Source organism: Dendrobium catenatum, unplaced genomic scaffold (assembly GCF_001605985.2).
Source record: "Dendrobium catenatum unplaced genomic scaffold, ASM160598v2 fragScaff_scaffold_716, whole genome shotgun sequence".
Lineage (NCBI taxonomy): Eukaryota > Viridiplantae > Streptophyta > Magnoliopsida > Asparagales > Orchidaceae > Dendrobium > Dendrobium catenatum.
Window position 1 is genome coordinate 7,712,013 of NW_021319178.1, and position 16,854 is coordinate 7,728,866.

At 38.3% G+C, this 16,854-nt stretch overlaps 1 protein-coding gene across 3 annotated transcripts in view; it reads right to left on the minus strand.

Moving 5' to 3' along the window:
- Window positions 1–214: 214 nt before the first annotated feature.
- Window positions 215–16,854, minus strand: part of LOC110100526 (U4/U6.U5 tri-snRNP-associated protein 2) — a 27,441-nt gene continuing 10,801 nt past the window's right edge. For all 3 annotated transcript variants that reach the window (XM_020828059.2, XM_020828062.2, XM_020828060.2), the window contains exons 5-10: window positions 12,144–12,329; window positions 11,894–12,064; window positions 11,609–11,809; window positions 943–1,114; window positions 668–839; window positions 215–573 (exon numbers count right to left, since the gene is read on the minus strand). In XM_020828059.2, the coding sequence (XP_020683718.1) occupies window positions 480–573; window positions 668–839; window positions 943–1,114; window positions 11,609–11,809; window positions 11,894–12,064; window positions 12,144–12,329 (996 nt within the window). In that variant the 3' untranslated portion in view covers window positions 215–479. The remainder of the gene's footprint in view (window positions 574–667; window positions 840–942; window positions 1,115–11,608; window positions 11,810–11,893; window positions 12,065–12,143; window positions 12,330–16,854) is intronic.

Here is a 16,854-nt window from a genome sequence, read left to right on the forward strand (position 1 = left end):
ATTATTAAAACAGAGTTTTAGTGAAAAAAAAAAAAGTTCAAATTTTTAACTAAAATTTTGTTTCAAGAAGCAATAAAATTGCCGTCCCAAACGAAACCTAAGGCTTAGTTGGGATAGCTTTTTATCGTTTTCTAAAACAGTTTTCTAATACAAAAATGTTTAATTTAAAAAATTCTTTATTAAAAAATTGCTTTACAAAGCAGTAAGAAAATCATTTCAAACTAAGCAAAGAGTCAACTTGATTAAAATATGACCTGAGCTAATATTTTTCATAACATTTTCGCCATCTGAGCAGAAGATTATAGGATTAATCAGTTTAGCTATAAATAACAGTAGCACAGCAAGATCCATGCAATTCATTAATACTTACATGTTCAGTAAAAGGCACATCTGGAGAGCACCAACCTTTTCATCCATTGAAAGGCCCTCAAAGATTGTGAAGTAACAAAAATGGATTTCCAAAGCTGCGCATCATTTGCTCATTCATGCTGTTCGTAAATCTGCATGTAGGCCTCTGAGAGAGCAACCATTTGAGGAAGAGTTTCTGTTACATGAAGGTCCTGCATTTCATACCTGAAAATCATCATAGAGGCAGAAAGGTTTCCATTAAAAGAGATAAAGCAAGATGGGAGATTAGCTTAAGGTTCAACTTATTTGTAAATCATACCATAATTCTTCTGATTTGCATTGGACAAAAACCCTGTAATAACCTTCACCTGGCTTCCCATCATGAACTATGTTTGCAATGAGATCATATTTTGATTTTAGTTTCTCATTCTCCTTTGGGGTGGGCAAAGGGATGTAATCCTTCAATTCAAGGTTCTTCACAGGAAAGTTCACTGTTTGGAGAATGAAAAAACAGTAAAAAAAAAAAGTCACTCAGAAAGAAGAAATTTTTAAGTTGGACGGCTGTAACTATGTATAAAGAAAGCAACAACATACCTAGAGTGGGGTTCTTTTCTACGAAGAAGTTATTTTTGGTAAATCTACGCATGTGAAGAATTACATATTTTGGAAGTTTCTTAACTCGGTATCTCATCCTAGCAATGCAAGGTCGAACAACCTCCGTAACAGTCTCACCATCAAATTTCTTTAATATGTTGAAAAGAGGAACCTAGAATGGAAAAAAAAATATCAGAAATGTAACCCACCCCAATATATACATCAATATATACATGAGAGAGAGAGAGAGAGACTCTGTAGACCTCATTATTGAATTTAGAACACAAATACATAGTTATCAGAACAATAACATTGGCAGATAAAAAAATGGATGCAGCTGCGGAACAATGGAAATTTGGCAGCTATAATTCATGTACAATGTAAGAGAGAACTGGTGATGCAGGACTAAAATGTTTTTTAAATGGATCCGTTAAGAATTGCATGATTTCTTGATAAGAGCAATTAAGATTAGAACTATTAGCAAATTCAAACGATCAAATAAAACATAAGAGTGGTCACTTCCCTTTAGGCTAAGTTGCACACTAAGCACTTGGATTATCAAAACAACATAGAAAATCAATTCATGCAAATAGAATAGTTTTCAACAAAAATCCCTAATCTAACAATAAGATTAGAAGCAAATAAAAGTGCACTCAATCCTACGTTTACTAAGCTTTGGCAATGGCGAGATAAAATCCTACGTTTACTAAGCTTAGGCAAAGGTGAAGCTCGGTTCCTTGTGAATCTCCATCACCTACAAGATTAGGGGGATTAGATAAGTAAATAAAAAAAAGGGGAATAAGTTCACCCTTATCAAAATCAAGAAACAAGTAGGCGAGGTGTTGAAGAAGTTTGATGTAGCTTCTCGTGAAGGAGAAGAAGTCTCTCCCAAGCGTCAAAGTGTGGAATGTAATGATCCTTTGCTCGCCTTGAAAAATCCTTTTGCGAGAAAGAAGTTTCCCTCAAGAATTCAAGTGGGAGAAGGTCGTAGTCTGTTCTGGATCAGCCATCCATAGATGTTTTGCTGCTTTGAGTTGGGAAGTGTTGGACGGCAAGGACAAGCTTTGTTGAGGATACTATGGTGATGGGGAGCCAATGGGAACTAGTAGGCAGCAAACTGCTTCCTTGAAGCAGCCTTTGGAAGCTTTCAGGTTGAAGGCAAACCAAAGGGAAAGTGCAGAAAATTCAAGCAGCAACTGGGAGTGCAGGAGACTTATGAGACGACTCAGTTTTGGGAGGATTTTGGAGAAATAAAACCAAGCAAAACAGTTCAGGAGGAGGCGGGTGAATTGTGGCCAGATTTTGGAATTATTTCCAATTCAGGAGGCTGAAATAAGTGGACAGATTTTGACGTGACCTCTTGGAGAATTGGCTCAGAGAAAGGCTTCAATTGTTTCCAAGAAAAGGAGGTAGCATTAGGAAACTAATTTAATTTTAATCCCATGAGGGAGCCGGCGGCTTATGTAGGAAGGAAGGGATTTAATGTGGTAACTAATGCTTAATTAATAAATCAAGATTGGCAAGAAATATCTCATCCTCTCTTAATTTAAAATTTAAATAAAAATTGATTTAATAGGTTTCCTAAAATAAGACTCATAATTTAAATAACCATTTGTAATTCAAATTGATTTGAATTTATTCAAATATGAGTTACCAAATTTATGAAACCTAATTTAGGAAAGAAGTGAGAGCAAGTGAGAAAAGAGGGAGGGGCCAAAGAGGGCCGGCGGCAAGGTGGAGGCCATGGGTGGTGGTGAGGGGAGAAGGGGTCGGGTGATGGTGGAAGGGGAGTTAGTTTTAACCAAGGGAGAGGGGGAGTTGTATGGTGGCCGGCAACTTAAGCCAATGGGGAGGAGCTCTAGGCCGGCGGCTAGTTGAGGGAGGAAAGAGGGGAGAAGAAGATAGAGAAGGTAGAACCACGAACTCGGTCGTCTCCAAGGTTGGTGGGTGATATGATTCTCCCTCTCCTAGGGATTTCTCCAAAGTTCTCTCCAAGAACTCTCAAACGCTCTCAAACACACAAGTGCAAGAAATTTTTCATAATAATCATTCATTAACTTTGGAAGAGCAGCATGAGGGCTATAAATAACCTCTTACAAAATAACTCAAAATAAGAAGACGACAATGCTCTTAGGGCTTACACACGACCTCCCTTAAGTAAGGGGTAAAACAGGAAAACAATTAAAACATGAATAATAAAAGACAAATAACATAACAAACGACAAATACATGAAAATGACTCAAAAATACAATGACTCGATCGTGGCCGTAAATCGATGGCTACGCCTCTGACATACGATTCATTCTCTGATGTCCTCATCATTCTCCCGAGGTGGGAGGAAACTCGACTCCGTCGAGTAAACATCTGTGGTGCTCTTGTAGATCTCTAATGCATCGAGGTCAAACTGCTGCAGCTCCTCGCGATCCAGCCAAGTATCATCTGACTTGGGCTTTCCTCTCCACCTGATCAAATATCTCTATCGTGCACCTTCTCTTGTGGAGATGATGTCATCACTTAGAGTCGAGTTCACCTTTTCTGCCATGGGTGATTGGGGATTATTTGGTAGTAGAGGTGGGCTTGGGTTCTCACACAGTGGGGTCACACAAGGCTGCTGTATGAGTGGATTTGATAGGTTGAATTCAGGACCTTCATATGCAACTAGATCTTTTATGTTAAAAGAGGGATTGAAGTTGAATTCTGCAGGCATAACTATTTTACAGACATTATCATGGAATTTCTTAGTCATTTTGAATGGTCCAGCACTCTTAGCATACAGCTCCTTAACTGTTCCGGACGAATCCGCACCATCACGGAGTCACCAACCTCAAAAGTTCTAAATTTTCATTTCAGATCGGCATATAGTTTGTAATCGTTATTGCTCTTTTTAAGTTGTCGTGCAATTTCTTTATGAGACCCATGCATATGAAATGAAAATGATGATGCAGACTCAAAATTCCTATGCCTAGAACACATGGAAATAAGGTTTAGTGGCAGTCTGGTGTGAACCCGTAAACAATTTTAGAAGGACCTAAACCAAGGGTGCAAGTCACTAAATCATGGTAGTCGAGTCCAACTGGGATACGATCAGATAGGGAGGCTCCAAGGACTGGATCTAGAACATATGAAATGCCTCTAATCGGGGGTAATGGATCGGGAAGACCATCAGGATGGATCTCAACAAGTCTACTAGGTGTGAACTGACTCTCATGAGGGACTAATTCGTCAGACTCAATGGGAGTCTCATGATCGACTAAGGTGTGTACAGGCACGCTCTGGGCTATGGCGGCTATCAGGTTCAGTCTCTTCTTGGATTTGACAGGGTTGGATTCAGGATCATCCGAAACCCGAGGCTGTGATGACAAAAGCTTGATCTTTTTGCCCTCATTTTCAAACACGCAGATGTTTGAACGACCATAGATGTGGACATCGTTGTCAAATAGCCAGGGGCGACCTAGAAGGATTTGTCCAACATTCATGATCAACACATCACACAAAGCATTCTCCTTATAGTCAGCAAAGGAGATAGGTATAAAACTACGTTCTTTTACCTCCAAGGCAGTGGTGTTGACCCAAGCTACCTTATAAGGGTTCGGGGCAGACAGGCCAAGCTTAGACACCATGCTGGAGGAGACAACATTGATGCAGCTACCACTATCCACGACGACTTTACAGTTCTTATCCTTGATTTTAGTGTAGGTGTGAAAGATCGTAGTCCTATGCCAGTCGTTGGTGGTACAGTGCACATCTCGCCACGCAGGTGGGAGAAGTGTCAATTTTCTGGATGTACTGGATGACAACAGTGTCGTCATCATCCTTAAAGAAATCACCATCATTGTCCACTTGGTGAATCTGGTCGATTTCGGGATCGAATTCCGCTTCAGTGATCTCCTTGATAATCGTGACTTTATAGGAACTAGAGCACTGAGAGGCGATATGCCCATACCCCTGACATCTAAAGTATTTGGTCCCAGGGTTAGATCGAGGGGTATCCGGAGTGGGAGGTTTACTTCTAACATCAGGACGAGGAGTGGGGGAACTAGACAAGGGTCGGGTAGTGCTTAACGGGGTTGGTTGGGCAGTGGGGGTGTGAGGGGTGGAACTACCAGAAGGTCTGTAGGAAGGCCTAGAGTCATGTGAACGACTCAGGTGCTGTGAACGGGTCTCCTTTAGATCAAGCACTAAGCTGTAGGCATTTTCCAATGTAGTGACATTCAGGACAAACAGCTCATTCCGAAGATCCTCTCGCAACCCGGTTCGAAATATAGAAAAGATCTGCGCGGGGGTGGTAGAGGTCTCCCCTTTGCAGCGAATAAAGAAGTCATCGAAAGAGGCGATGTACTCCTTCACTGGTTTGTTGCCTTGAGTCAGTCTATTCCACCTGTCCAATAGTCGGGGGAAGTACGACGGAGGCCAGTACTTCTGCTTAAGTTCCCGCTTCATGGACGGCCAATCGACAATGGGGTAATCATTCCTAGCTTCCCTAAGGCTCTCTAAGTTGGCCCAAAATTGACTTGCCCTACCCGTGAGCTTCATCTCCGCAAAACTGACCTTCCTAGCCTCGGAGATGTCATACCACTTAAAGAAACTGTCCATACCTTTGACCCAGTCCAGGAAGAGCTGGGGATCGAGTGTGCCATCAAAGGTAGGAGCGTCAACCTTAATATTTTTCATAAGTGGTGCATATGGATCATGACGTGGGTCATGTCCGTGGTAAGGTGCTCGATGATTGGCACGGTGCTGCCTTTCATCCAAATCTGGATCATGACGTGGGTCATGTCCGTGGTACGGAGCTCGATGATTGGCACGGTGTTGCCTCTCATCCGGGTAGGTATCATCCCCATACATGGAAGTTGGTCTAAATGGGGTGTAGGGAGTAGGGTACTCTCGAGCTCAGTGGTGTTCCTACGGAGCTCAGCTAGGTCGACTTGGTTCTCTTTAAGTTGTTGGCTAATATTGTTCATTTGGCCTACCAACAAGTCTAAAGTCCTTCCTAGTTGTTCCGGGTCCATTGCTAGACACTAGGGGTTATTTGGGAGTGAAACAAAGTTGTGGACATCACCTATCACAAGAGTAGACTCCCTAGAATGACACTAAATGGTGCAGGAATTATTTGGACAGCAACTAAAACAAAGTGCAAAGTGTTCTTAGACAACTAGAAGAGTTATTACAAAGATGACAACACTTAAATACCCAAAATCAACACTTGATGCTCACTAAATGTTTGCAGAAATTTCTGGACAGCAAATGTAAGTGAAGATTAAAATATTTTTATAAATGTTATGCATGTGGAAATAACTAAGCATGATTTCAACAAGCCTTAGGATGAATTCTACTATGAAAATCCTAAGCTAACCATGCTCTGATACCAGATGATGCAGGACTAAAATGTTTTTTAAATGGATGCATTAAGAATTGCACGATTTCTTGATAAGAGCAATTAATATTAGAACTATTAGCAAATTCAAACAATCAAATAAAACATAAGAGTGATCACTTCCGTTTAGGCTAAGTTGCACACTAAGCGCTTGAATTATCAAAACAACATAGAAAATCAATTCATGCAAATAGAATAGTTTTCAACAAAAATCCCTAATCTAACAATAAGATTAGAAGCAAATAAAAGTGCACTCAATCCTCCGTTTACTAAGCTTTGGCAATGGCGAGATAAAATCCTACGTTTACTAAGCTTAGGCAAAGGTGAAGCTCGGTTCCTTGTGAATCTCCATCACCTACAAGATTGGGGGATTAGAAAAGTAAATAAAAAAAGAGGAAGAAGTTCACCTTTATCAAAATCCGGAAACAAGTAGGCGAGGTGTTGAAGAAGTTTGTCGTAGCTTCTCGTGAAGGTTCAATTGGAGGAGAAGAAGTCTCTCCCAAGCGTCGAAGTGTGGAATGTAATGATCCTTTGCTCGCCTTGAAAAATCCTTTTGCGAGAAAGAAGTTTCCCTCAAGAATTCAAGTAGGAGAAGGTCGTAGTCTGTTCTGAATCAGCCATCCATAGATGTTTTGCTGCTTTGAGTTGGGAAGTGTTGGACGGCAAGGACAAGCTTTGTTGAGGATACTATGGTGATGGGGAGCTAGTGGGATCTAGTAGCCAGCAAACTGCTTCCTTGATGCAGCCTTTGGAAGCTTTCAGGTTGAAGGCAAACCAAAGGGAAAGTGCAGAAAATTCTGGCAGCAACTTGGAGTGCATGAGACTTATGAGACGGCTAAGTTTTGAGGATCAAGCAAAACAGTTCAGGAGGAGGCGGCTGAATTGTGGCCAGATTTTGGAATTATTTCCACTTCAGGAGGCTGAAATAAGTGGACAGATTTTGACGTGACCTCTTGGAGAATTGGCTCAGAGAAAGGCTTGAATTGTTTCCAAGAAAATGAGGTAGCATTAGGAAACTAATTTAATTTTAATCCCATGAGGGGGCCGGCGGCTTATGTAGGAAGGAAGGGATTTAATGTGGTAACTAATGCTTGCTTAATTAATAAATCAAGATTGGAAAGAAATATCCCATCCTCTCTTAATTTAAAATTTAAATAAGAATTGATTTAATAGGTTTCCTACAATAAGACCCATAATTTAAGTAACCATTTGTAATTCAATTTGATTTGAATTTATTCAAATATGAGTTATCAAATTTATGAAACCTAATTTAGGAAAGAATTGAGAGCAAGTGGGAAAAGAGGGAGGGGCCAAAGAGGGCCGGCGGCAAGGTGGAGGCCGTGGATGGTGGTGAGGGGAGAAGCGGTCGGGTGATGGTGGAAGGGGAGTTAGGTTTAACCAAGGGAGAGGAGGAGTTGTATAATGGTTGGCAACTTAAGCCAATGGGGAGGAGCTCTAGGCCGGCGGCTAGTTGAGGGAGGTAAGAGGGGAGAAGAAGATAGAGAAGGTAGAACCACGAACCCGGCTGTTTCCAAAGTTGGTGGGTGATCCGATTTTCCCTTCCTAGGGATTTCTCCAAAGTTCTCTCCAAAAACTCTCAAACGCTCTCAAACACACAAGTGCAAGAAATTTTTCATAATAATCATTCATTAACTTTGGAAGAGCAACATGAGGGCTATAAATAGCCTCTTAAAAAAGGACTCAAAATAAGAAGACGACAATGCCCTTAGGGCTTACATACAACCTCCCTTAAGTAAGGGGTAAAACGGGAAAATAATTAAAAAATAAATAATAAAAGACAAATACATGAAAATGACCCAAAACTACAACGATCGATCGTGGTCATAGATCGATGGCTACGCCTCTGACATACGATTCATGCTCTGATGTCCTCATCAACTGGGATCCAATAGTTATAGATGCTGGGACAAAGCAAGTCCCTATTGTACCTGAATATCTCCATGGAGCACAAAATTCCATTTTTCTAAATTGGAAAATATGGTCAAAGAAAAAACTTACATAAAATAACAAAATCAATCAAAAACTGCTTATATCTTTTTTTATAAACTTAAGGCATTGCTACTAAGATTATTTTGATCCATAATGAGTTTGTCAACGAAACACTTGGCTTATTAGTGGGTTCTATACGGTGTTGAAATTTTGATAGAATGAGTCAATCTATAAGAGGATTAATCTCCTCGCAATTCATACAAATGAAAATCAAAATGTTTAATATGCATCACTAGAATTTTTACTCGACCGGAAATTGGTTGCCACTTCTCCTTTAAAAATGTTTGCATAAACAAAGAGCTGCCTTTACATTCTCAGATGCTCATAAGCATATGACAAGTTGACAACATGACCCGCCCTCATATTGCTTGATCATTGAAGTACAAGTAAGATGTCGTTTCACACTACATTATCAACCCCATAAATCTATTTGATCTGTGTTTATTAATGATTACAAATTATATTTTGTAATCTAATGATTTGCAAAGTATTTTATTTTCTGATTGATTATTTTCTAACAAACATGATGAACAATGCTTCCACTACTAGCTTGGAGATTGATTGCTTGAGGATGAGCTCAGTATACAATTCATGAAGACTGAAGTGGAGATTCAAAACTCCAGGGTTATGATATAACGCAAGTGAAAACCTATATGACTTGTGTTACAAAAATATTGTTATATTCTAATGATTTGTTAAGTATCTTATTTTCAAATTAATTATTTTTTAGCAAACATTAAGATGGAAAATGCTTCCACTACTAGCTTGGAGTTTGATTGCTTGAGAACGAGCTCAAGTGTACGATTCCTGAAGATTACAACGGAGATTCAAGACTCCAGGGTTATGATATAGCTTAGTGAGTGTTTTAGACTTCTAATATAATTCATTGCAAACTATTGAGTTTGATTCAACCTAGAAAAAGTAAGGAAGACAACATGTTATAATTAAAATTATTTTCTTACCATATTAACTTGTTTAGTTTTATGGTTTATAGGTTTGGCATGAACACCTGTTAAGCTGTCCAATAGATTTCTCTAATTGCACTTAAACTTACAATATTTTTAGCATTATCAGTACATTATCAACTTACAATATCTTGCGGACATTAGTTTTTGTCCGGTTTTGGTTTGTGTGTGATTTTGGTGTTTGTTATATCATAGTAAACAATAGTTTGTTGGTTTGAGTAGAGAATTTACTTTGGCCTTACAAGCTATATTTCACATCACTTATTTATTCACATACACATACACCTTAGAACATTATTGATTTATTTTGTCAATTAAGAGGTTGACTTGTGCTTGTTCTAATTAATGAAACTCAAGTTCAAATCACTTATTGTCAAATCACTCACATTTGTATAAGCCATCTTAAACGTAACTTACACTTTGTGTTGTGTGTTTGTTTAAATTGTTTAATTGCTTAAGTATTCATTTTCATGTATTTAAAATTTAGATTTTAAGTTTAAAACGATTTCAAAGAATATTCTGAAGTGCTTCAAACGCCTAATCCACCCTCTTAAGTTTTAAATCAGTTTTAAACTTTTAATTAAGCAACTTTCTGCTAAAGCGCATATTCCTATTAAAACATATGTGGGCACTCAAATTCATTTGTAATGCAAAGTAAACCCACTCCATACACAAATGGCACAATTGTCACAAAACAAATTGGGGCCATCCATGATTAAGACTATGGCCTCCTCTTAAGTGCAAGAGATAATCATGCACAAGACAAATTGGGCAATAGACGTCAACACTCCATGATATGAGTAAATCTTTAGCAAAAGCTTGTTAGAGGCAGCAAAGGAAGTTTCTCTACAAGCAATACTTCAATGATCACCCTAATTGTTAAGCTTGAAAAATCTTATTATCAATATTTCTTGTGCAAGTATTTTTCTTAAAAAAAATACGAGAATGGTGTTTAACTTTGAAAATTGGTAAGCATCCTGATGATTCATTCTATTTTTACATATTTTTCTTGTATGGGGGTTTGCTAAGTGTTGTATGGGGATTCTTCAATGATTACTAAGTGTTGCATGGATGTTAAATACCTTGTTTGCAACTCTTCTTGAACAAACTCTACTTATATCACCTCAGGTTTAATCAGTCAACACAAATTTTAATCAACCCATCAAATGCGTGCATTTTCCATCCTTTTTAAATGTCCAAACTATTGAAGTTTAAGTTCTACTACCATATTCGATAGATGATATTTCCACTATCCTTCTAATATAATCATTTCATAATCAATCCTCATTGATTTTGAATCTTTTGATGCTAATACATCTTAATATTCTCGTTTCTATTATGCTTAACTTGGCAATCAACAACTGCTTTATTGCCCAAAAGCTCAAATCCATATAATATAGCCAGCATAATTTCAATTCATAAAATTTACCTTTAAACCTCCATGATATTCCCTTATTACACAATACCTTTAAGGTCCTTTTTTCATTTTAAATACTTCAAACTATAAGGTATATTCTCATCTATATACCCAAGATACTTGAACCTATAACATATATATATCATTATCATTTATCTTATCCCAACTATTTTGAGCTAGCATTATAACTCCTCACTTTTTATTCGTTCCTATTGAGTGATGTTTAAGTTGTTAAATATATACTCACAAATTATTTTGAACATCTATTTATGTAATCATAGGCCTACACTTATTTTCCAAATCCTTCAATGATAATTTTATTAAATCATCTAATTGATTCAATTACTACCAATCATTATACGTATCAAAATTATCTCAATTTATTTTCAGTCACCTTATCTTCAATAGGTATCATTTTATATTTTAATAGTATTAACTTATATTTGTTAAATTTACAATCATTAAAATTATATACTATATCCTCAATACATGTTCTATTAATTATAATCTTTTTATTTTATGAACATTTTATTCAGTATTCTAACTCGCTTTGCTTCAAATATCACAATAAGACTTCATATCATGGAAACTACTTGCACAATGACAGTAAGACAGACAGAAAGTTGAGCAGCAATTCAGAAAGAATGACAAAAGGTATTTCCAACTGCAGGTTCAAAAAAAAAAAACTGCAATCTTAAGTGCTTGCTACCCGTTCATTGTGTGGTCGCAGTTTATACATGACAACCACAGCAGAAGTGCACTCAAGTAATATTTATCGGGGAATTCGCCCATTCTCTCATGCATAGGCACAAGTAAAATGCCGGTTAAAAAATTAGTTTCAAGTAACTGTCAAACTTTAAAGTTATTGTACTTATTAAAATAGAAAAAAAAATGCATACTTGTGGTATGATATTCTTCTCCATTGCATCCTTAAAAAGAGGAGGTGGAGGCAAATCAAGACCAAGCATCAAGAAGGGCACTCGTGATGTTTCACTTGCAATATTATTTCCATCAGGAGCACCATCTTTGCCCTCCCCATCCCCATTCTCTTTCATCTCTATTAGTCTCTTGTGGATCTCTTTCACAACCTCCAACTCTCCCTGACATGAGGAAAAAAATCAATTAAAGCAATTTAAAACTAAGATTTAAAAGAATAAAACCACGAGGTTGTCCATAATTGGCACCTGAAAACAATCATGGATAATGCTTTTGTTTTTGTTCTTTGGATGCCTGAGCTTTGCGTGCAATGTATTCAATAACCAAGACATAAATTCAACTGGATCAGATTGAACACCAATCTGGAAACGCTTATTACTAGCCTTCATGACTGCTTGAAGAAACTCATGTGGGCTGACCTGCGAATAAAGAATGCTACTCACATTTCTTTAGCACATATAATGCATGTCCTGATAAAAAAAATATTAACAAAATTACCTGTCCTTTGAAGTTCCTCGAATGCCAAATTTTCCGTGTCAATTCACCAAAACGATGAACAAGAGGAGACTTGCTGTTCAGATAATTCTCAGGAATGAGAAAGAAATTCCTTAGAGGTGTAACTCGCATTAGGGACTGGATTGTGACATTAACAAAATCAGTCTCCTTGATATTATTCAGGCCGACCTGAAAAGAGAAAAGAGAATAGAAATCTCGGTGAATAGGAAAGAACAAATATGCAGTGCAAATCTATGACAACATTCAGAGAAGCTACTACACAAAATTAATGTGGAAGAAGAGCACAAGAAGAAAACAAGTCGCAAGAGATTAAGTAGGTTAAGAATATTATATCTGATACACGAGATAAGAATTCCATTTTAGAGAAGTTGAAAGATAGTTTTCCCGAATTTGCTCATTCAAGTAAAATAAATTTCAACTTAACGTTAAAGCCACTATGAACATTAATAATGGAAGGTAGCAATGTAGGGCGAAGGATGCACAATAAGCGGAGAGATAATTAATGCGAAAGGAACAAGCTATAAAAGGTACAGGACAAAAAATAAAAATCTTGCATATATACATTTGCATTTGCAAGAGGATGTACCATGGTGTATGCTTTTTGCTGATGATATTCTTCTTATTAATAAGACTAGAGAAGGAGTTCAAGGTAAACTCGAATTATAGAGGTCAACCTTAGAGTCTAAAGGTTTTTATTTGAGTAGATCTAAAACTAAATACATTGAGTGTAATTTTAGTGGTAGTAGATCTAGTTGGGGTTTGTAACTTTGAGCGATCAAGTCCTTAATAAGTGTATTCATTGTAGATATCTTGGGTACATTGTTCAGAGTGATAGTGAAATAGATGAGGATATTATTAGTAGAATTCAAGTTGGATGGTTAAAGTAGAGGAATGCTTCGGGTTTGTTGTGTGAGACCTATAATGTTTTATGGCGCAAAATGTTGGCCATTAAAAGAGAAGCATAATATTAAGTTAAGTATTGTTGAGATGAGGATGCTTAGGTGGATGAGTAGATTTACTCTTAGAGTGTGGGCTCCGAAAATTCGGCCCCGGCCTCGGCCCGCTTTTCATTTTGCTTTTATTTGAGCGAGGGAAGTTTTAACGAACTAAGTTCCGGGGTAAATTTTGGAAGGCAGATGGGTTTGTAGATAAGACACTACCCAGAGATTTCACCCTCATTTTGTGAGGACTTTATGATCTGAGTTCTGGTTTCCTATAGGCGCAAGCCCCTATAGTTAATTACCCCTCCCGATCACGAGAGAGAACTTTCGATTAAGGCTAGTCGTCGATCAGATACGTATAGAGAATACGTATTAGGCATATAGTAGCAGCATAGATTCAGATTTGGAAATTGGGTTTAAATTTGGGTATTTAGGTTGGAAGATTTGATATTTAAATAGAAATTACACCATCTTGCACTTAAAGCGGATGGTGGGGTAATGGATGATGGACCCGATCAAGATCTCATGGTTTCGTCGTCCCGGGCCATCGTAGTCCCTGATCTACTTAGTCATAGGAGGTAGTCGACCCAACCTGACAGAAGGATCCTTGTCGACAGCCATGGGTTGCTTCGTCCAAGGGGACCTTATAGACCGGGGATGAATATTTGTCTAAGGGGACAAAATTGAATCCACCTTAGCTGACAGAGGGCTTTGTGCCCTATCGATCATATCCTATTGATTCATATCTCAAGGATTTGATGCCAATAAGGAACGTAACGGCGCTGGCCATAACCGGTATTTCGTGGTGCCATTTGGCGGCAAAACCACTCGGTTCAGAGGGCCCCGGGTCATAACCGTTTATCCTGCGGTGCCATTTGACGGCAAAACCGCCGGTTAGAGGACACGTACCACGTCCTTACTGGCAAGAGATTGTTTGAGAATGGATCCTAGTGATATTTTCGACTAGGGATTTGGCTCTTTGTGAGCTAGAGTTTATTTGAATTTGTCCACCCCGGCAGACTGTTGCGGTGGGTGGATGGGCTTTGCTTTAAGTGTTGGGATTGATAGTTTCATTTTTAAATATTTTTGAAATTTTAGGATTTTTGTGGAGTTTTTGGGTTTTGGGATATTTGGAACGGCATTGAAAATTATTTGGAATGGACCCCTCTGGTTGAGATTTTTGTTCAACGCGGCCATCATCGGGGTGTTAGGGGTTATTTAAATTTAAAGCTTAAACATTGTCGACTCTGTCTGGCAGTCGACAGAGGATCGGGTTTCGTAGGTTTTATGCCTTCGAGAGTGAATTCTCTTGATTTTAGGCTTTGAATGCCTAATATGAATGTATTAAAACAAATATTCTGGTCGTCACGGCCACATATTTGTTTGTTGGTTCGAACCTTGTCAACTCATATTGATCTGTATAAGAGGATCGGGTTCGAACTTGAATTCACTTATTGACCCGCGCAGCATCCCTAGACGTCACGTGTGTACCAATAACACGCTCGCTGGGGCCCATGCATGTGTTTGGAGGCATTTTGTAATTATACCAAGTCTACTCCTTTTTACCTGTTTAGGAGGATCGGGTTAAAATTTAGCAACCCGCGCAGCATCCCTAGACGTCACGTGTGTACCAATAACACGCTCGTCGGGGCCCTTGCAGTTTTTTGATTACATTTACCCCTTTTGTGTACCTATGTGTATACAAATTACGGTGCACATGTTGGGGTACTTTAAAATATTTGTAGACGTCTTTTGTCTGCTTGTACGGAGATTGCAGATCCGGTGGCGTGATGTAGCAGCTTTTGAAGGGAGTTGTTTTCTACTTTGTACAGGTAGACTGTCGTGCACTATTTATTGATTTTTGTAGGCGGATCATAGTGCACTAACTAATCTCCTGCCTTAATTGTGTATGTTTGTATCTGTTGTAACTCCTTTATAACTTTCTTGTGGATGACATGTTAGGTGTACAATAGGTGGTTACATTCATTGGCCTTTTCAGTACATTCGTTATTGTTGCTCATATACAGGTAGATGTATTCATTTATAGGCTGAAATTGACTTCAGGATATTGCATTTACTGAAGTCCTTCTGCATCTACCCATAAGTGACATATTATACGTACATCCGTATTTGTAAAGAGAATGTATGTATTGCAAATCTTCTTGCATTGCTTGCATTTATTCATACTTATTATGTTCCTTATGTGTTTTGCTCACTTTGCCACATCTCTTGCTTGTGTGTAAGTCATAACGAACATTACAAATCATTCGTCCTCCTTAGAAATAACTTGTAGGATGCATAGTGAACTTGCATTATCAATACTTTCCTGCCATCAACTATATATACTTTTCAATTTCCATTGCCTGTAAGCACATTGTCACCTTTCTCATGATTTCTATTGATTGTTGCTTGTGGGTGAGATATGAAAATCTCAATCATCATAAGTAATTGTTCACAGGGAATTGTTGTACACCATTTAAATGTGTTTGTAGCATGTTTTCCACATCACTTATTCATAAGTGACACCTCACATCCTTCACTAGTTCCGATTGGAGAACTATCACATCCATTTGTACACCAATCTCTATCGTCCATAAAAGATTCATCCTCTATGAAGTACTACTATTACTGTTGTTTGTATGTAGATTTAGCTCATTCACTTTGTGTGCTAACATGTTGGATGGATTGCGCTCATCATACATTGTCAATACTTGCACCACTATGATCATCTCTGCTCATTTGTAAGCATGATTTGAGATGGATGTTGTAAATCAAATATCATCATACAAAAATTCCATGTCAAGTTTGAAATGAATTTGTGCATGAATCTTCACTTGTTTGCATGACATTTGAGAGTACTTTACCCTTAAATTAAAGTGACAACTCCTTATCATTCCATTGGAGCTTTGATATCATCATTCAAATCAAGTTCTACTTGATTTTGAATCAAATGAGACTCAAAATACAAGTTCAAGTTTGAGTCAAAAGTGTTCAATCAAGTTCATTGTTCAATTTAATTTGTTGCTTATTCCAAGTCGAATTCATTGTGCAAGTTCGATCCAAGTCCAACTTCAAATTGAGTTCTTTGTGGTTCAAAAGTCCACAAGCTTGGTTGCAAATTCAAGTCTAACTCCCCTGCTGTCCATGTGTGTTCAATTAAGTCCGACTTCATTTTTTGTTCAAGTCTTTTGAGTTCAAGTTCAAGTGGCAAGCCGAAGTTCTATGTCCCCTGTGGTCCAACTCAAGCACTTTTGCTTGAGTTCAAATGTCTAAAATCATATTCTTCTTCTTTTTTTTTTAGACTTGAGTTCATATTTATTTAGATCATTTGAATCAGGTCCATAAGTCCAATTTGCTCCAAGTCCTTGTCTGTATTTCAGACAAAATTTCGGCAACCTCCCGACGTCTCCCCCGTCAAGGGAAAAAAAACCAAGAGGCCGCCTACCCGCCACGTCACTAAAGACGTGCACGGTTGGTGTTGGTGAGACACCGTGGCAGTTGTATTTTTGTTTTTCTCCCACCACGCGCACTAAAGGCGTGCATGGGGTTTTAAAAAGCATTTTTTATGAAAAATGACAGTTTTGCTTTCCCCCCGCTTGGGGGTACCTATGAGCGACCCCGCCTCGCCGTAGGTGCCGCACCGGGGTCCCATCCCACCACGCGCACCAAAGGCGTGCTTGGAGCGGTTTTCCGGTTCGCCACGAACATTGAAGTAGAGTTTTGAGTTTATAAAAATTTCATACCTCCGCGGG